This window comes from Barbus barbus (genome assembly GCF_936440315.1).
Source record: "Barbus barbus genome assembly, chromosome: 47".
In the NCBI taxonomy this organism is placed as follows: Eukaryota; Metazoa; Chordata; class Actinopteri; order Cypriniformes; family Cyprinidae; genus Barbus; species Barbus barbus.
Genome location: NC_136725.1, coordinates 7,673,660 through 7,696,459, shown reverse-complemented (window position 1 = coordinate 7,696,459; position 22,800 = coordinate 7,673,660). Strand labels below are relative to the sequence as shown.

Below are 22,800 nucleotides of genomic sequence, written 5' to 3'. Positions count from 1 at the left end.
AAATCAATAATATATATATATATATATATATATATATATATATATATATATATATATATATATACACACACACATATACATATATACATATATATATACACATATATATATATATACACATATACATATATATATATATTTTAGGGCTGTCAACATTGACGCGTTAATGCATGTGCTTAATAAAAAAAATTTACACGTTAATGTTTTTATGCAAATTAATCATTTGATAAGGTTTGACCCCAACTTTTTCCCGTCATCACAGCGCGGAAGGTAATATTGCCTGCGTCCCAATGTGCACACTATCCATCCTAAATTCTATGTGATATTAGTAATTTTCAATACTATTTAGGGCAGATAGGGTGGATAGTATGCACATTGGGACACAGGGATTGTGTGATTATGAGGCGCCGGGCTAGACGAAAGTGAAGCGAACGCGGAGAGAGAGAGAGAGTGTGTCCGAGAGAGAGAGAGAGAGAGAGAGAGAGAGACAGTGCGGGAAAGATATGTATAGTCATATGTGATAAGGGTACAGCAAACCAGTGTTGCCAGGGTCGCGGTTTCCCCGCACAATTGGGCTGTTTGAAAATACAGTCGTGGGAAAAATGACAGAGCCATGGGTTGCGGTTTTTTTGGGCTACTTTTATAATGTACCTCGGACGCCCAAAATGTAGCCTATATATACACACATGTGATCGCAAAAGGAAGCTATTACAAACACTCGGTGGTTTAAAGTGAGTTCTGAGTAAAAGTGTACGATTAATCTCATAAATTGTCTTATGTAGCATGATGCTAATATTAGCTCTAATGCACCTATAGAACAGGTTCAATTCTTCTTCATAATGCATTTTATCATAATACTTCATGTAAGGTCGCAAGAAAATTTTTGTTGTATTTATTTAGAAATACTTTTGATAATAGTTGGGTAAATGTGTACTGGGTTTGAAGCGATGTGGCTTAGTAAATGTTTTATTGCCTGTGTAAAGGCTGATAATGGCTGAATTAAAACAAAAGAATAATAAGGATTATGTCTCATACCTGGCGGAGATGTGAAAGGTTCTGTTTCCTTCAACTAGTTTGTCATGCGTTCCTTTATTTCAACACATTTACAGGTAAATCCTAGCATTCTAAATTTGCGATTAATCACAGTCCAGCACTGTGATTGATGCGATTAAATTTTTTAATCGATTGACAGCACTAATATATATATATATATCTATATATCTATCTCTATATATATCTATCTCTATATATCTATCTCTATATATATATATATATATATATATCTATCTCTATATATATATATATATATATATATATATATATATATATATATATATATATATATATATATATATATATATATATATATATACATACATACACACACAAACACACACAGTGGGGCAAATAAGTATTTGATACACTGCCGATTTTTCAAGTTTTCCCACTTACAAAGAATGGAGAGATCTGTCATTTTCATCATAGGTACACCTCGACTGTGAGAGACAGAATATAAAAAAAAAAAATCCAGAAAATCACATTGTATGATTTTTTTAATACAAATATCAATTTTATTGCATGAAATAAGTATTTGATACAATAGAAAAATAGAAATTAATATTTGGTACAGAAACCTTTGTTTACAATTACAGAGGTCAGACGTTTCCTGTAGTTCTTGACCAGGTTTGCACACACTGCAGCAGGGATTTTGGCCCACTCCTCCATACAGGTCTTCTCCAGATCTTTCAGGTTTTGGGGCTGTCGCTGGGCAACACGGAGTTTCAGCTCCCTCCATAGATTTTCTATTGGGTTCAGGTCTAGAGACTGGCTAGGCCACTCCAGGACCTTTAAATGCTTCTTACGGAGCCACTCCTTAGTTGCCCTTGCTGTGTGTTTGGGGTCATTGTCATGCTGGAAGGCCCAGCCAAGACCCATCTTCAGTGCTCTTACTGAGGGAAGGAGGTTGTTGCCCAAAATCTCGCGATACATTGCCCCAACCATCCTCCCCTCAATATGGTGCAGTCGTCCTGTCCCCTTTGCAGAAAAGCACCCCCAAAACATGATGTTTCCACCCCCATGCTTCATGGTTGGGATGGTGTTCTTGGGATTGTACTCATCCTTCTTCCTCCAAACATGGCGAGTGGAGTTTATACCAAAAAGTTCTATTTTGGTCTCATCTGACCACATGACCTTCTCCCATGCCTCCTTTGGATCATCCAGATGGTCTTTGGCAAACTTCAGACGGGCCTGGACATGTGCTGGCTTGAGCAGGGGGACCTTGCGCGCGCTGCAGGATTTTAATCCATGACGATGTAGTGTGTCACTAATGGTAACCGTTGAGACTGTGGTCCCAGCTCTCTTCAGGTCATTGACCAGGTCCACCCGTGTAGTTCTAGGCTGATCCCTCACCTTTCTCAGGATCATTGATACTCCATGAGGCGAGATCTTGTATGGAGCCACAGTCAGTGGGAGATTGACAGTCATCTTCAATTTCTTCCATTTTCTAATAATTGCGCCAACAGTTGTTGCCTTCTCACCAAGCTGTTTGCCTATTGTCCTATCCCAGCCTTGTGCAGGTCTACAATTTTGTCCCTAGTGTCCTTAGACAGCTCTTTGGTCTTGCCCATAGTGGAGAGGTTGGAGTCTGATTGATTGAGTGTGTGAACAGGTCTCTTTTATACAGGTAACGAGTTCAAACAGGTGCAATTAATACAGGTAATAAGTGGAGGATAGGAGGGCTTCTTAAAGACAAAATAACAGGTCTGTGAGAGCCAGAATTCTTGTGGTTGTTAGGTGATCACATACTTATTTCATGCAATAAAAAGTTAATTATTTAAAAATCATACAATGTGATTTTCTGGATTTTTTTTTTTAGATTCTGTCTCTCGCAGTTGAGGTGTACCTACGATGAAAATTACAGCTCTCCATTCTTTGTAAGTGGGAAAACTTGAAAAATCGGCAGTGTATCAAATACTTATTTGCCCCACTGTATGTATATGTATATATATACACAGCTTAATATTTAGTGTGAAGGATTTCACAACACTATATTAGAGAACAGAAAATGAGAATTTTTTTTTTGTCAAGCTGACTGTAGATTTTTGGACTGACTCAAGAGAAAGCAAATATTGATCAATTAATTGGTTAATTAATAAATCAGTCCGTCACAACTTGAACAACAGGAATGTTCATCGTGTATATTTAATTGCCAAACTTACCTTGAAAGTCTTCAGAATTGGGCAGTTTGACACCACAAATCACATAATCATTCTGATTGTTCTGCAAAGAGAACAAGAAAACAACAGAAAGGCAGTCGTGAGCACAGCACTCTGGAACCAGCATGAGCAGCCGATTAATCAAATCCTTTATGCAACAACTGAGAAAGCTTGGCAGAGGATAGTTTGGTCTGAATGTGGTTTTCTGCTCATTTTCAGTGGCTTTATTCTGTAAACTGATTTGACTGGCAGCGGGACTCTGCGGGTACCAGTCAATGTACGCACTGAACAGTAGTTCTAGGTCATACTGAGAGATTGTGGGAAACCAAAACTTGTTAACAGCCAGTAACACCAGAGTCTGCAAAAACCCTGACCTCTAACATTCCCAGTAAGCCACGCTCTCCAGTCATCAGCACACAAAACAAGACAGACAGGAAGCTGCAGTAAGAGTGTTTCTGTTGAGCGTGTTTGAGTGTGATTGTGTGCGCAGTTAAACACTCACCACATCAATGGGATAAATGTAGGACAGCTCTGATATTAGCTGACGACAGCGGAAGGTGAGCTGGGCATTGGATTTTAGAAACAGCTCTCTGTTGAAGAACAAACACAGAAGAACTTCACCATATATTCACATTAAGTGTAATCAAAAATGTATATGACTATAATATTATATACTTTTTATAATATAAACTATTAATATGAATAATTTAATAATTCTATTGCTTGCATATATATATATATATATATGTGTGTGTGTGTGTGTGTGTGTGTGTGTGTGTGTGTTTTATTATTATTAATCTTTATTTATATATTCGTATTAATATTGTAGTATATTACTAACTAATAACAACAATAATAATAATAATAATAATTAAAATACAAATAAAGTTTATTATTAAACATTATTATTATTACTATTAATGTACTTATTTCTAAGTTGATATAAACTGATATATTAGTATTATAGTATATTAATCATTAAAAAGGATAGTAATAATAATACATTTAATAATGAAAAATTACATTAAATAAATAATAATAATCTAATAATTGACAATATTATATTGCAGCAATAATAATAATAATCATCATCAACATCATCATAATTTCTCTTTATTTTATTCATTTCTAGATTGCTATTATTTAATATTTTATTATAATTGCAATTAATTATTCTTATTATTAATAATAATAATAATAATAATAATAATAATAATAATAATAAGTTAAATGAATAACTATTGTTAATAATAATAATAATAAAAAATGAAAAAAAAAACATTACTACTACTATTATTACTATGATTATCATTATTATTATTATTACTATGATTATCATTATTATTATTATTATTATATAAAATGAATACACATGACTTGTGTAAATATATTATTACAGGAAACCTGTTTATATATCCACTAAAAACAAACTTGGAAAAAAATAGTTTAAAAAGTAGCTTTTGAGAAACATTCTAGCGGTATGTGTGTACAGATTTATCTAATAAAAAGAAATTCACACACGTTTTAGTGTCCAAAATTGTCCAAATACTTTTTGGGGCTACTGTATAACTAGCAGAAGTCAGTCATAAGACAGGAAATAACAAGGAGTCCAAATGACATGGAGACGAAAGAGAAAAAAGAAGAGGAAGGAGAATAAGTATTAATTGCAGTGTTTATATTAGCTTTAGAAAGTTCACTTTGCTAATGATGCTCTGAATCATCTCTCTAGTAATGGTAAGAACTACTCAATTATCATAACTGCTAAATTACAATGAACTTCCTCCACTCTGACCCCATCCTCCTGTGGTACAACCAACCCTAATCAGGACACATCTGTCATGAAGGGGACACACCATTACCTCAGGACGGGGGAGGCTGGGTGACGGGCACAGCTAAAACCAAGACCTGTCTAGGTGAGGTGCAAAGGGTTGAAAAAATGTTTGCTTTTCATGTTCAGCTTTCAGCTACTGGGTCTGTGACTTGAGGAGAAAGATGAAGAGTAATAGAGGATAATGTGGTATTCATTTACAGCCACGAAAAAGAGGCAGGAAGGAAGTAATGACAAGGTATGAAGGATATACCTTCCTTACTGGACTATAGCTTACATGTGGGTCCACCAGGCCTGCTCTACACCACCCAAAATCCGGCCAAAACATTTCTATCCAACCACTGTTAAACTGTGAACATAACTTGATCTGTCTGGAAGTGGGTCTCCAATGTGCCAAAAACAGCATGAGATGCAAATCAACGCCCAGAGATATCTGTCTGAATGTGTGTGATGGTAGCAATACTTTAAGGGGAATGAATTTAAAGTTGCATTTATATTTTCTAATAAATAAACTACCGGTCAAAAGTTCTGAATAATTTAGACTTTTTAAAGAAAATTAAGAAAGTTTTTAAAGAAATCTCTAATGCTCACCAAGCCTGCATTTTTTTGATCAAATAAAATCCTCAAAAATACTGAAAACATACAGTAAAAAACAGGAATATTGTGAAATATTATTACAATTTAAAATAACTCTTTTCTATTTGAATATATTTGAAAATGAAATTTATTCCTGTGTTACAAACCTGATTTTTCAGGAGCATTACTCCAGTCTTCAAAGTGTCACATGATCCTTCAGAAATCATTCTAATATGCTGATTTGCTGCCCAAGAAGCAAATTTCTATTATAATTAATGTTGAAAACACTTGTGCTGCTTCATATTTTTGTAGAAACCATGATACACTATCATTTAAAAGTTTAGGGTAAGTAAAAAAAAAAATTATAATAATAATTGTATTCAGCAAGGACTTAATTATTCCAAATTGTTGGCCAATATAAACATATATAGACAAATATAAAAATATATAACCATATAAGAAAATCGGTTGTTGATGGAGTGGTTAGTCAAAGTGAGTGCTTTGACACATAAGCTTTGGTGATCATGTAGGTGATATTAATTCAAGACTGGATTATATCATTTCCTGATCCCGTTTGCCCCGTCTAACTAATTTTTTTTATTTAAATGCAAAGTAGACAAAATAACAAATATTAGCAGTGTTTATTGCAGCATTACTCCAGGCCTGACATCTGTGCTTCAAACAAGAGTTTGAGGAACACCACCAGTCGTACAAAAGCATTATTTCAGAGGTCAACCCACTGTGTGTGACCCTTTGGGTCATGTCAAACCTATCAGTGCTGGCACAATATAATCTGCTTATTGTCACACGATGCAATTCAAGTGGGTGGGAAAACACAAATATATCCAGCATGCCCTCAGTCTGCTTGAGTTGACCGTCTAATCTCCCAAAGCGCTCCCAAAAGAATGACAGAACGAAGGAGTACCCCATTCTGCGGCCCATCACGGTAATGTTTGACAGATGTGAGACCACTGGACTGGAGGGTAGAGAACTAAGGATGAAAAAGAGAAAAGAGAGGGACGGATAATTACAGTTTGCCAAATCACTCACCTTTTGGCAGTGCATTCCTTCTGTAACTCCGTCAAAGATTTGCGCTCAGACTCCAGACCCTGATGCTTGGTAGATGACGCCTCCTCTGAGGAGATGAGCAAAGACAGGTGGAGAGAATAAAAGAGAGAGAAAAGACGGGAATGAAGTGAATGAACAGGTAGTGTCATGTGTGTTTGTACAGGAGGGTAGGTGTGTCTCATTTTGATGGCAGTCTATTAAATTGTACCGTCATAAAACATAATCTTTCATCATTATAAAAACATTTCCTCTACAGGCAACATAAAACTAATTGAGATTCAAAAAAATGCTTGTAGGGATTTTTTACATAAATATAACGGCTCTGCATTATAATAAAAAGACGAGACCATGTAATCAAAACACTCCTGACTTGAAATTTGGATAACGGAGCAGGATAAGACACGCTTAGATTACAAAAAGTCTGAAAGAATTTAATGATGAAATTGTGAAACTCTACAATCTTAAATACTCTGGTAAACTGTTATTGTACTTGAGTACATTTATGGGTGTTTCTTGAACTATGAACTTTCTTGAACTGCTCTGGCCTTGTGAACTTTTAAAAATACAATTAAAATGTTCTCATTTACAAGTAATATAAAAAAAAAAAAAAATTGTATTTCATCACAATCATGGGCAAAATTGTTGGTTGTGGTGGAAATGATGCCACAGCCGAATCTTGTGATTTTTGTAAAATAATTTTTTATACACATTTCAAAATGATTTGAGTTTTTTTTTTTTTTTAAGATTAACAATAAATAACAATGAAACCATGAATTCTAAACATGAAAGTTATTTGAAAAGGCATGGAAAACTATAATAAAAAAAAAACTACATTAAAATAATGTGACCTATATGTAAAGAAAAGGGGAAAAAATAAATGTGTTGTAACATTTGATAAATGTGCAATAAAAATAAATTTCCTGAAGTTGAACACACACTTTTAAACAGAGCTCCATAAGAAATAATGCATATCAAAACTCCCAAATTACAAAAGTATAAAATAATATTGTCTATAACTGCTGCTCTGTGCAGAAATCCAGTATGTTTGTGTACATTCAAAGGAAAACAGAACAGTAAATCTCCATCTGATTGCTGGAAAGAGATACACTCTGCCCAGATTAACTGGCTCTAAGGGTTTTGCTGATGGTGTTCAAAAGACATTTTCCAACCTAGCCTGCATGGCCATATAACCCTCATGTGATCAAAGCATCAGCCAGAAGCATGTATGCGTGTGTGTGTGATGGTGTGTGAGTGAGCTGCTGTGGAATGCATGCGTCAGCCCCACTTCTATGCAATACTGTTGTGGTCCATTATTTCAGACATAATATCCACAAAAGAGGGAAAAGACAGGAAGAGACAGAAAGCAAGAGAGATGAATTAGTGAGAAACGAAGAGAGGAGGAGGTTTTAAATTCCCTCTACAAATAGATCAAAATGAGGATAGGCAGAAATTGTGGTGTGCCTCAGGTCTCTGTATTAGGACCAATAAATATACAGTGCATTCACACATATATATATATACACATACACACACACACATATATAAATAAAAGAGCATGTGAGCGGAGTGGAGCGGGGAACGTAGCGGTCATATTTCCTTCGGACCGGAGAGCGCCTTTCTGAAGAGTCGAGGCGCCGAGGGGACTTGTACAGGCAGAGACATTTTCACTAAACTGGACACCAAAATGAGAATGGGATGGACTTGATGGAAAAAGAGATGGGACTTTCATGGGATAATTGTGTTGATGTACGGTATGTACTGATGGTGCTGATGCAATGGTAGGTAAAAACAAGGGACTTAAGGCAAAGGTTTTAGAAGTGGCTACTCACGTGAAGTTTACACACTGCATCATACATTGCGAGTCTCTTGCTACCAAAACACTTGATTCTGAACTTAACAGTGTTTTGAAATGTGCAATCAAAATCATAAATCACATAAACTCTCGTCCAGTAAACAGCAGACTACTAGCCACACTTTGCAACGAGATGGGCTCACAGCACGAAGCATTGCTGTTTCACACCAAAGTCCGGTGGGTATCACGAGAGAAGGCACTCGGACGTCTTTATGAACTGCGCGAAGAAGTGCAATCATTGTTGAAAGACTCAAAATTGGACTTCGCCCGCTGCCTGACAGATTAGTTGGCATGTATATTCGAAATTCTTAACATGCTTAATCTGTCATTACAAGGGCTAAACACAAATATCCTGACAATGAATGACAAAGTTGATGCATTTATGAAAAAGCTGGAAAGATGGGCTGAGCGAGTTGAACAAGGAAATGTGGAGATGTTTCCTGAGCTTGAGGAGCATCTGGAGGAGAATGGACTGAGTCTCAGCAGCCTGAAAGAACACATCACTGGTCATCTGCGCAGCCTTTTGGAACAATTCAAGAAGTATTTCCCAAAAGAGACGCAACCAGAACTGTATGACTGGATACGGCAACCATTTTCTGAATCTAGGACTCATCTCCCCACAAATCTGGAAGATGCTTTGCTAGAGCTATCCAGTGATCAAACATTAAAAACTTTGTTTTCCAATTCCACACTGCCTGAATTTTGGATCGCAATAGCAGACGAATACACAGAGCTGTCCCATGTGGCAATGGATGTACTGCTTTCATTTGGATCTACATATTTGTGCGAGCAGTCTTTTTCCGCGGTTACATACATAAAAAATAAATACGATCACGTCTTGATGTTGAAGATGATCTGCGAGTAGCTGTATCCACCACGAATGAAGCTTTTGTGCTGCCAAAAACAAGTACACCCATCCCATTAAAAGTCAAGCCAAAATTATTTTGATGTATAGTAAATATAGTTAAAATATTGTGAACAGCTTAAATTAAGTTATGTTTATTGTTTGTGTATGCTTTGGTAGTGGGGGTCGCGAGTTCTTGTCGATCTTACTTTGGGGGTCGCTGGCTTAAAAGTTTGAGAACCACTGCTTTAAAGAGTTGATTCTTGTCTGTTCTTTTCCACTTCACTTACATAAAATAAGAAGATGAGGGAAGATGAGTGTGGAAAGAGAAAATCAAAGCAGACTGTCTGTTTTTTTTTTTTTTTAAAGGGGGCAAAATTGCTTTGTTCTGACCCGCACTTGTAAAAACAGAGAGCGTCTGCTTTATAATATGCTTCACATTCTCTTCTCTTTTACTGCTCTGTGGAATCTCTGTCCTAAAGCAAAGCTTGGCGGGACATCCTGGACCCTGGTGCTGTCTTTCTGAAGACATGGGAGGTGTGAACCAGGGAAATTGGAAGAGAGATCATTGTTGCTGGAGCAAAGCGGTCCCATATGCAAAGCCTTGAACCTCTCATTAGGACGAGACAGCAGGGGAAAAAAAGGGCCAAAGGCAGAGAGAAAGACTGAAAGGTCGAAATGCTTTTGTTCTTTACTTGTTCTCTTTAAATGATCCCCTATGACAACTCTGCTTTAGTAATATCATCTCTCTCGGCCATCAGAGTTGTCAGCACCAGGTTAAGGCCTCCTCTTCGCCGCCTACACCCTTCCTAAAGACTACTGGCAGGAAGTTATCTGCATTTGCTCTGGAGAAACAACAGCAGACGTTAAAGGGATTGTCCAATAATATAAATTCTGTCATCATTTACTCACCCTCAATCTTTTTTCAGTTGTGAAGCATGAAAGAAAATACATTTTGAAGAAAGCTTCAGCTGTTTTTTCCATACAATTAAGTTAATGAGGACCAAAACAACACTGGACTACAGAGGTTTTCATCGTATGGTCAAAAACAATCAATGAGACAATATTAAAAACGGAGTGTCTATTTAAACTAAGTGTAAATAGCCTTTGCTAACAAGACGGGCAAAAATAACTAACAAATAACTCCGCCCACTAACATGTGATTGAGTTAGTCAACACTAAAAAAGATGCTAATTTGGTGTCGGTTTCAGTGGCATAAAAGGTAAGGCGCATGCTTTTTGATCGACCTGAGTTTGAGCCTGCCTTTTGCCAAACTTTTTTTCTCCCTTTTCAAATCTCATATTGCATCAGAAAGGCATTTATTTGCAATAAAAATGAAGGAAAATCATCGAAAAGTTGAAAAAAGTATCGGGAAGGGTTAGGGTAGGTGTAGGGAGGGCTTTATTGTCCCAATAAGGTGGCATCCATTTAATAATTTGAATTAAAACTATAATTTACACTCAATACATTATTATTGCATACGGAATTTTAATGTACTACAATACCGAGGTGCAGATGATTGCCACTATTTGCAATACGTAGTATAAATAGCAGAAAAGCTTGCTATTTTAACATAGCGTAAACAGGATCTATAGCTATTTCCACTTAGTGGAAAATAGCTATAATTTCTAATAATGAAAAATACACATGAAAACTAAATCACAGAAAACTGAAGCAAACAGGTGTTCTAATGACCAAAAGGACTAGTAAACGTGTGTCCCCTTGGTCTGGACTAATTTTATATTTTTTTCTTCAATTCTTTAAGTTTTCCTCTTCGTTTGTGGAGTGCCTCTACATCTGACATTTACAGGCCTACAGTCCCGAGCGTAACTACCGATCATAACAACGTCAAATCTCTTTTATGGGCATAATTTACAACATGTGCACGGACGTGACGAGAAATTAGAGCGAGGGAAACGGTGACAGAAGGCTTGACCCTGCAAAGCTTTATTCTGTGCTTCAATGAAAACGAGGAAGCGCTCAGTGACCAGAACCGGTGGGGGATTGCGAGAACACATGACTGCAGCTTTGTACATTAAACAGAGATGAGACGTGGTTACACTTAAGTCATTTTGTGCAATTTCTGGCAATCTCCCTATGTAAGTGGGATAAACTGCGGTAGTTTTGGAAGGAGGCTTTCATGCTGTTTCTAGGAGTGCTGGTCCGGTTAGTATCACAGCAAATAAGTGGTGACTGACAATAGCTTAAAGGACCATTAGTGTTTAAATTAAATTTAGGTGTGGGGCATTTGTTAGCAGGAATGGGAAAGGCAGGCTTTAAACGAGAGGGGCATGACGGGAAAGAAAAAAGTTGCAATCTCTTGTTTCTCTCATGTTACTCTCGAAGATAGCGCTTTTCTCCCTTTTCTTTACTAATAATAACCCATTGAATACATTTTACTGAGGGGATGTTTAAACTCAAATAAAATCCATAAAAACTATTTTGTTATTTTAAATAAAATAAACAAAAGGAAATAAATGTATAATTTATTAGAATTATATATTATAATTTATTAATATTAATATAATTAAATATAAAACAATAACTCAGCTAGTTGCCAACATTTCTCATATTTATTTAGGTTTAACTTGATGTACTAAAATAACAAACAAAACAAAAAAAACTGAAAAACTAAACAAAAACTATATAAGCATATATAAAAAAAACTGCTAAATGACAAAAACAATGAAATTACTCTAACTAAAATGAAAAATATAAAAATAAAAATGGATTTAAAAATATTAAAACTATAACAGTATCTCAACAATAATAAAATAACACTGACTAGAAAGAAAGAAAGAAGCTAATAAATCTCAGAATGAATGAAGCGAGGGGTCAAACGGTGTACCATCATCTTTTCCTCTTACTCCAGTTCAAATAATGTTTTCCTTCAGCTCTTAAAAAGTTTTTTCCTGTGTGTGAATGTGAATGGGCCGCTCCCTTCAGCTCCAGTCAGGACAGGCTTCTGTCGAAAGAGGCTGTTGGGCAGACGTCATCCATCTAGAACAGACCTTTCCCTGAACCCCAAATCTGTTGTTTGTTTCTCCACACTAGGAGGTCATGAACACAATGCATTGTGGGATGGCAAGTGCCAGGCCACTCCATCATTATGGTTGAGCAAGCATTCGTATATGTATTCTTTATGAACCCACAGTATGCAGCCCAACCCTCCAGTCAAACACCAGCCACCACATCAATCAAACTCACCTCTTCGTACCTCCCGCCCATGCACAACATTTGGCAAATAAAAAGAGCGGGATTCAGAAATCAAACATGAATGGCAGGACACTGTGACGAATGGAGTGGTAAAGAACTTTAGCTTTGGATAAACTCTGTATGTTCAATGTCCGCCTACACAGTCTGAATCTTTGATGGAAGCAGTGTAGAATAACAGAAGAGAATAATGAGACCACTAAATCACAACAAACACGGGTGGTGGTGGTCTGGACAGGTCAAAACTCCAGAAGTGCCATTTTGCTACAAGAGGATATATCATTACAGAAAATGACGAAATATGACTAACAACATAGTTTAACTAGGCATGTATATAATGTTTAGCAAAACATTTACCCGAATCAGTCACGACAAGCAATGTGTACGTCATTTGATTGGGCAGTACCACACAAATTCAAATCTCTGAAAGAAAATACAAAGTGCTCTGAAAATGGAATATCCCAATTCCTTCTTAAAGAAGTGCAATGGAATGTGAATTTAAGTCAGATTCCCAACATGATTCCAACAGGATGACGTTATTTGAACACGGCGAACTTATTAATGGTAAACAATCCCATTTAGGCAAATCATGGAGTCTAAAACCCATTATTACAAGATGATAAAATCATTTTGGCAAATGTTTGCTGCGACAGGTGTATAAAACGTGGCAAATTATCTTTATTGCTGATTACTCATCTGCTAAACAAATGCTTAAAAAGGTTTTTTATACATCCTTGAGATGTTTTTTTTTTTTTGGTAGATACAGATATCAAATGGAAAGATATCAGAAATGATTGGCTGCAATTTTGTTGCTTCCTGCTACTTTTACAGTTTAAGTGAGAACAGTAAAAATATTTGATGCTGGACTCTGCTTGAAGGCTGGTTAGATGTAAAACAAATGCCTTGTTCAATTCAAGGCATGGAAATACATTTACATGAGAACATGGACAGCCGGCGTTTTAGATCTGGAAATACATTTTAGCAGATGGAACTCTATACGATCCTCCAAAGTACTGGAACACGCATGAAGTTACATCAGTGAAAAATAAGATGAAGAGTTTCACAACGCATTCAGTCTGACGCACAGTTTTGGAAGAGAATGTTGCCTGATTGCAGATGTGTGGGGATATGAACCACTGGTGTATAACAGTGTAGAGAAAGAAAAGACATTTGAATTCCCATTTATTTGGTTACCTTTCTTTACAAGCTGCACTCTCTCTTTCTGCATCATGTCCATTTCTCTCGCCAGCGCCTTCCTCTGTCTCTCCAACTCGCACCTCAGAATCCCGATACGTAGCTGCATACACTCTCTCTCTTTTTTCTGGGCAAAGAGAAAACATAATGGTGGATTATTTTTGTGGATTGAAGAATGTTACTACAGAAAACTTCTTTCCAAAACATTAATAAAAATATACTATATACATGTATATATGTGTGTTTGTCATATCAGACACAAATATAAGAGATATTTCATTCACATTAATGTAATATAAAAGCAAGGGAAGATTTTTTTTTTAACAGATTATGGCAGACATCAGTGCCAGATCTTCCCTCAGCTTCTCCAGCACCCAGCAGATGAGTCCACAGCAGATATATCTACATCTACAGCCCTGCGGCTATCTGGACTGTTAGTGAGCCAAGTGCACTAATGAGGACCAGTGATCTGACGAGGGTGAAAGTGGGATCAAGAGCAGATAGGAGAAGAAAGAAAGAGCGAGAGGAGAGATAACACACAGGGAAAGTTCACTATGTCTTTAAACTCTATGATTGGTGGTGGTGATCCCTATCATAACCAGAACTGCAGAGTTTAGTGCAGAGCAGGACGGAGGAGCATCTGCAAATGTTTGATCCTCATGGCCTCTAGGGTCTAGTGAATACATATTTAGAATAAACAAACACTCAAACATGATACAATTACAGAAACGCAGAGCAAGGCAATCAATCTGATGTCTTTATACAGAGGCACAAGTGCATATCATTGGGTGTTGGGAAAATGGAGTGGAAGTGATAGCAATGAAATCTCCAGGATCTACTGGATCTTATATTCTTGCACTTGGCAGCTGAAGAAGTGTCAATCAAACAGATTGAGATAGCACCTCTATCTTCAGATAGCTTGAGCCCTTATACGGCGGGAAAAGACCTAGATGTTGCGTGTTTACTATCAACAGCACCGGCACGACAAACGTATTACATTTCACACATAGTTAAACATTTAAAAAACGAACACATGCACGCTACAAGATTTTTTTACAGCAAAAAAGTACACAGATTGACACTGATGAGGAAAAAATCATTTTCACAATGTGGTTGATATTTAAATTGTATACTACTTTGTGCAAAAATAAAATAAAATATAAAATGTGAAAAATAAGAATTTAGGCATCACAACATTGTAATTAAAATTATGAAAGATTTTCATTTTGATATTCTTAAGATTACATTTAGCAGTTATTCGATTATTATGTTTTTAAAGATGACGACAGTAAAGGTTATGGGGTTGTCCAATTATCGACGCCGATATTCTGCATTTTTATGGTTATCGGTATCAGTCATTTTCAAAACCGATTTGCCGATAAAATAATTTAAAAGCATTTAAAAAAGGTTTTTTTTTTAATCAGAGCCCTTGTTATTCTTACTTTTGACAATTTTAATTTTTCACCAGACATATATATCGTTTCAAAGTATTGGTTACTGGTCTACTTGATCTGTAACAATCGGTATCAACCCTGAAAAACACATATCGGTCAACCCCTAGTAAGGGTAATTGTGGTGAGTGGGGCGGGGCCGAGAGCCGTGGGAACGGAGCGAGGCCGGTGGAGTTAATGATAATGAGCGACACCTGCGACACTCACCGGTCTCGAGTCCCACGGAGGAGCTCCGGAAGGATAAAAGGAGGAGTGACGACAGTGGAAGACGAGAGAGGACCAGGCCTGGATTTTATTTTGTGTTTTGTGTGCGGCAGTCGTCCGTGAGGGGCTGCCGCTGTACTTTTACGTTTGTTTATTTTGATTATTAAATCTTTAAACGTTTGCCGGTTCCCGCCTCCTTCTTCCCGACCTACGAACGTTGTTACAGTAATCTACATGTGCAAACAGGCAGAAGTTAACATGTCCAATTAAATATCCTATAATGGTCAATATATAAATATCAGCTGTTAAATTAAAAACATAAATCATCATATCATAAACATAAAATCAAAACAAATGTTAGGTGAACAAAATTAAATTAAAGTTAGCAAATAAATAAATAAATACATATATACATAAATAGCTCTTCTAAAAAAAAACATTTGATTAAACAACCATCTAATTAAATACAAAAAGATTAGTACACTAGCATATATATATATATATATATATTATCTTCAAAGCAAGCACACATGGACGAAAAGCCACAAACCTTTAAGGCATGAAACTGACATCCTCTCACACACTAAAATCACAGCCTGCTCTAATCGCCAGTAATGAGAAAGTACAGAATAATTCAATTAGCATAGCAATAACTGGTACAGTGTAGCGAGCGTGCATGGGCTGATTGATTGCCTGAAGTGCCCTAATAGGCTCAAAACTGACCTGAGGCCAGGGAGAAGTGACAACATGGCTGTTTCAGCGGTGAACGCTCTGATCTGTAATCAGCTTCGCATAACCTCAAGCCTGAAGGAAAACTCGAAACAGATTTTTGCTCATTAAGCGCAGTAACTGATACACTTTGCAGGAATTTCAGACCCTAGCTGACCTTTTATGCGGTCCAGGTAGCGCTCATGTGATTGAGGGAGAGTGTCAGCTATTAGTGTAAACGTATCCTGAAATTTGACATGCGGAGAAGTCCAGAAATTGTCAATTCGGTTTTGGAAAGGAAGAGACTTCACAGTTATTCACAGAGACTTGACGAACCACCTAAGAAAGACGTGTGACAATATTCCCAGCATATGTAGGTTTCAGAAGGCTTTTAGACTCTTTGGATGGATATTGTGTAGGATATTGTAACACAAATTAACTTGGAATTATTGTATGCCGTATTCTGTTTGCTGTGCTTTTGATTGTTTGAGCCACAGTGAGAGAGAAAATGCGAGGTGACTCATTCTTTGCTTTGGCCATCCAAAAAAAAAAAAAAAAGAAAAAAAAACCTGGAACCAAAAAGGCTCATATGGTAAACAAAGTTTGAAAACAGAATGGCAAAACTCCAAAGAAAATGACAGACCACCAAGATACTAGGACAGCGGAGATCAGTAGAAGGTCCTGTGGACATCTCACCCTCTGAGAAAACAGCATTTCAACAGGTGGAAAGGCCAGACGCTATACAAACACTAAGCACTTAAACATCAAAGCCAGATGGAGTGTGTGTGTGGTTCGGGCATCTCAAGTACTGGCGTCTTTATGACTCACAAGTGTGTGAGAGGGCAAATGTGAGTCAAGGAATCTTTCGTTCTCACTCATTCAAATGATTTCTGGTGTCATTCTCAGATGCGGTACCTTTCAACACATTTCTATCTTAAAACATATTTCAGGTTCATTTAAGTTGGTCTAGCTGGTCTCCTTGTATGGACAGCTGGTTTAGCCGGTTTCCCAGCTAAAAAGTGCCTAAGATCCAATTAAAACCATCTAAACGGATCAGTCTAACCAACCAGCCAAGGATGGGAGACCAACTAACCACCTAAGGTTGGGTTAAGCCTTTTTTAAAGAGGGAATATGATGCTCTTATCATGAAGGCTACCAATACCAGATTTTTGAGTCAGTAAGATTTATGTTTTTGAAAGAAGACACCCAAGGCTGTATTTATTTGATCATAAATACAGTAAAAACAGTAATATTGTGAAATATTATTACAATTTAAGATAACGGTGTTCCATTTTAAAATGTAATTTATTCCTGTGATTAAAAGCTGAATTTTCAGCTGCCATTACTCTAGTCTTCAGGGTCAAATGATCCTTCAGAAATTATTCTAATATGCTGATTTGGAGCTAAAGAAACGTTTGTAAAAAGTTTGTAATGTTTTTTTATTATCGTCAAAAAAAAACAGTTATGCTGCTTAATATTTTTGTGGAAAACCGTGAAACATTTTTTGATTAACAGAAAAGAAAGAAAGCATTTATTTGAAATAGAAACCTTTTGTAACGTTAACCTTTGATCAATTTAATGTGCTTGACTGTTGAATAAAATCCTTCATTTTATTGTTTCAATAAAATTCAATAATAATAATCCAATTCCAATCCTTCCTCATGACTTCTTTCCTCTTTGCAGTCTGATGCCTCATGAATAAAAAGGCAAATGGTTATAAAGACAATTAGTTAAAAATAAATAAATAAATAAATAAATATGAATGTTATTATATTATCAAAATATTAAACCAAGCGGCATCTACAAAACAAATGTTGCTAGACCATTGGTTGCCGCCTATGAAGGCAGCGAGGCAGCACACTACGCTTTGGATCAGAGTTCTGAAGAATTCGAGAGAAGGAGAAAAAAATATAATGTGTGTGTGATTATGGTTATTCTAAGTGGAAGATGTCTGGGCATTTGCAGCCTACTGGGAGAGGACAGACTTTTGAAGTGTTCATTAACTACAAACACAACTTGAAAACCTCCCTGAACGGCTGCGTTTTTGCAGCTGCTGACTGCCACTTCCAAAAATCCTAAATATGTTTTCCTTTTACGTTTCATTCTTCTGCAGGATACAGTGAGTGTGGAAATACAAACTAAGGATTTTTTTAGAGACAAGGCCACGGTGATGCATAGAGGAGCGTTAAAGCAGTGGGATTCAGGATCTCTAAATGCATCAAAACATGGGATACAAGAACCACCTGAGGACCTAATGACATATTTATGAGGATCTGTGTAACACAAGATACACAAAGCTAAGGCCATTTACGACAGTGCTGCTGTTGGTGTTGAGTGACTGGGTACCCTGACTTCCTGTCTGAAACTGAGGGTACTTGCACCAGCATACTGAACACTCATTCTCGCCAGCAAAAACAATATTGCAATTTGCAACAGCTCAAAATACTGGTTGAAATACTGGTTGCAGGCTTTGCATTTGTAGAGAAATGATTAAGAAAATTACTGTGAATTTTGATTTCAGCGTGTTTTTTGCCCAATCACATTTCTTTGCAATGAGAATATATATTTTTTTTTAAATATACAAATCTATTTCATAAATATATTATATGAATATGTGTGTGTGTGAGATAGAAGTGAATACACCCCTCACATTTTTGTAAATATTTTATTAAATCTTTTCATGTGACAACACTGAAGAAATTATACTTTGCTACAATGTAAAGTAGTGAGTGTACAGCTTGTATAACAGTGTAAATTTGCTGTCCCCTCAAAATAACTCAACACACAGCCATTAATGTCTAAACCGCTGGCCACAAAACTGAATACAGCCCTAAGTGAAAATGTCCAAATTGGGCCCAATTAGCCATTTTCTCTCTCCGGTGTCATGTGACTGGTTAGAGTTACAAGGTCTCAGGTGTGAATGGGGAGCAGGTGTGTTAAATTTGGTGTTATCGCTCTCAGTCTCTCATACTGGTCACTGGAAGTTCAACATGGCACCTCATGGCAAAGAACTCTCTGAGGATCTGAAAAAAAATTATTGTTGCTCTACATAAAGATGGCATAGGCTATAAGACGATTGCCAAGACCCTGAAACTGAGCAGCAGCACAGTGGCCAAGACCATACAGCGGTTTAACAGGACAGGTTCCACTCAGAACAGGCCTCGTCATTGGTCGACCAAAGAAGTTGAGTGCACGTGCTCAGTGTCATATCAAGAGGTTGTGTTTGGGAAATAGACGTATGAGTGCTGCCAGCATTGCTGCAGAGGTTGAGGGGGGGGGGTCAGCCTGTCAGTGCTCAGACCATACGCCGCACACTGCATTAAATTGGTCTGCATGGCTGTCATCCCAGAAGGAAGCCTCTTCTACAGATGATGCACAAGAAAGCCTGCAAACAGTTTGCTGAAGACAAGCAGACTAAGGACATGGATTACTGGAACCATGTCCTGTGGTCTGATGAGACCAAGATAAACTTATTTGGTTCAGATGGTGTCAAGCGTGTGTGACGGCAACCAGGTGAGGAGTACAAAGACAAGTGTGTCTTGCTTACAGTCAAGCATGGTGGTGGGAGTGTCATGGTCTGGGGCTGCATGAGTGCTGCCGGCACTGGGGAGCTACAGTTCATTGAGGGAACCATGAATGCCAACATGTACTGTGACATACTGAAGCAGAGCATGATCCCCTCCCTTCGGACATTGGGCTGCTGGGCAGTATTCCAACATGATAACGACCCAAAACACACCTCCAAGATGCTGAGGGTAAAGGTGATGGACTGGCCAAGCATGTCTCCAGACCTAAACCCTATTGAGCATCTGTGGGGCATCCTCAAACGGAAGGTGGAGGAGCGCAAGGTCTCTAACATCCACCAGCTCAGTGATGTCATCATGGAGGAGTGGAAGAGGACTCCAGTGGCAACCTGTGAAGCTCTGGTGAACTCCATGCACAAGAGGGTTAAGGCAGTGCTGGAAAATAATGGTGGCCACACAAAATATTGACACTTTGGGCCCAATTTGGACATTTTCACTTAGGGACATTTTCACTTTTGTCACCAGCGGTTTAGACATTAATGGCTGTGTGTTGAGTTATTTTGAGGGGACAGCAAATTTACACTGTTATACAAGCTGTACACTCACTACTTTACATTGTAGCAAAGTGTCATTTCTTCAGTGTTGTCACATGAAAAGATAAAATATTTACAAAAATGTGAGGGTGTACTCACTTCTGAGATACTAATATATATATATATATTTTTTTTTTTTTAGGGGTTGCATGACTATTGATCTCTGCTAGTCGATTTCTTATATAAAAAATACTCGAGTTACTCAACTACTCGTGGTTCATGCTACTGTAAATGAAAAGACATGAAATAGTTCTTATCAATAAACGTTTATTAATTCATAGCCTAATGCAACAATTACATATGTAAATTGTCAAAACTTTATCATTATGACATTACATATTTAAATTTTAATGTAACAGACAGTATTTGTAGCTGTAACGATCACAAAATTATTCGTATCTGCATTCGGATAAAACCAGGTGGAACGTCATACAGTTACTTGATAAGACCGTTATGACCATCTTTTTTTTCGTAGTTATCACTGAACAAGTACGCCGTGTTAATCTAAAATAATAATTTCTAAAAATAAATTTATCATGCAAGCAGAGAGATGTCATGACAAACGTTTAGTGATCATTTGAACACGACTGAATTAATTCAATGCATACATTTTCACGACGCAGAACTCTTTAAGCAAGTCTTTTTTTTTACTATATACATACATATATATACACACATACATACATACATATATATATATATATATATATATATATATATATATATATATATATATATGGGTAGTTGAAGTATCAATGTGTCCTATTGTGTGACCAAAAAATAATTCTCTAGCATTGACCTCTCTCATGCTATTTGTAACTGTAAGAATGAAGATACATTTTTCTCATGTTATTTGTATGTTAAGTTTTTTTCTACATTTTTGCTATGTCACACCATAGGACATAGTTCAACTTTTATTTGTCAACTACCCATATATACTGTATGTAGGATGTATTTTACATGTTACAGCTAATAGTACATTAGTTTGTAATGTTTTCCAATTGCGCTTTCAAGGACGTTCACTAAAGTGAATTGCTTGTCTGTTACACTGCTAGACTGCTTATCAAAAGATGGTTTATACTGCCATCCCTCAGGAAAGAGAAATTCTGTGAGCTTGGAAAGACAATATCCCCACTAGAGAGTGAAGTATTGAATTTTAAATTGTGTTTGACAATCTGCTATAAAATTCTGTCAAGCATACAGCAACTGTAAATTTAGCCTTTTATACTTGCAGAGATGCTTTACAGAGTCTTACCATCAGTGGTATGGACCAGGTGCAAAGGAAAAGAAAACCCAACAGGCCGGAGAGAATTTATGACGTTAGAGAACATAGAAAGCATACAGAATATAAAAATGAATGAATAAGAGCACGCAAGCAGATCTAGACAACCCAAGAAATCCCACTAGTTTGATTTGTTGGGTCACACCTTTTCTGTGCACGATGCTGTTGTCCTCAGTTTCTCTTCAATTTCCTTCCCGATCTTCTGAACGGTCACCTGAGTCTGTTTAATGGCTCTCTGGGCCGTGTGCAGTCTGTGAAGGAAACACACACATAGGATGCATCACTTTTAAGGCTGAGAATCTGAGGAAGAACTGGTTCCAAGTACTGAAACTGAATGATTTCATGACATGAAAGCAGACAGAACATTGTAATAAAATACCTTCACCACAGAAAACAGATGATGTTTTATCAGAGCTGTGAGCCTAATAACAATACTACAAAGTCAAAAAAAGGCACACTGAATCTTTTATTGTGTTTTCCTGACTGTTGCTCTCAACAAGCAGCATATAAATTGACTTGTATAGTTCAAACGACAAACCAAGGGACTCTTATGATTCTTTTTGATGAAAAGACTAACTAATCGGGAAATTACACTGATTTTAATCTAAAAACATCTAGTCTAGTTGTTAATGTGACAATGTGTAGCTTGTATTATTTATAATTTTATATATTTATATGAGAATGATTCTGTGTAATATATATATTATATATATATATATATATATATATATATATTTTTTTTTTAGTTGGGCAAAAAAAGTATTTATGAATCCTATGATTAAAATTACAGGCCTTTTTAAGTGGGAGAACTTGCACAATTGGTGGCTGACTAAATACTTTTTTGGCCAACTGTACATATACATATTATATATGTATATGCATATGTATATGTGTGTATATACGTATATACAAACACACACACACACACACACACATTAAGATATTTTGATTGTATTGAAAGGCCTGAATGTTCTTCAAAAAGAAGTCATTTAGAACATGATACAAAAATATGAGTACATGATGACAACATTTTCATTTCTTGGGGAATTATTTCTTTGAATTTGAAAAGTTTTGAGCGATTGTATAACAAAATCAAACTAAAACTTAATCAGTGATTGGATCTTGACTCAAATAAATGGAATTAGGTCAATCAAATGAATGATGACAGCGGACATATGTAAACACCCACACTCAGATGTAGTGGAAACAGAACTGCTGCATATGGAGGGAGATGATCTCACATGGTGA

The 22,800-nt window shown here is 36.7% G+C and overlaps 1 protein-coding gene across 1 annotated transcript in view; it reads right to left on the bottom strand.

Moving 5' to 3' along the window:
• uvrag (UV radiation resistance associated gene) overlaps positions 1 to 22,800 on the bottom strand; it is a 111,928-nt gene that overhangs the window by 63,299 nt on the left and 25,829 nt on the right. Inside the window, exons 7-11 of the mRNA XM_079410415.1 lie at positions 21,698 to 21,803; positions 13,791 to 13,917; positions 6,670 to 6,754; positions 3,718 to 3,805; positions 3,219 to 3,279 (exon numbers count right to left, since the gene is read on the bottom strand). Coding sequence (XP_079266541.1) covers positions 3,219 to 3,279; positions 3,718 to 3,805; positions 6,670 to 6,754; positions 13,791 to 13,917; positions 21,698 to 21,803 — 467 coding nt within the window. The remainder of the gene's footprint in view (positions 1 to 3,218; positions 3,280 to 3,717; positions 3,806 to 6,669; positions 6,755 to 13,790; positions 13,918 to 21,697; positions 21,804 to 22,800) is intronic.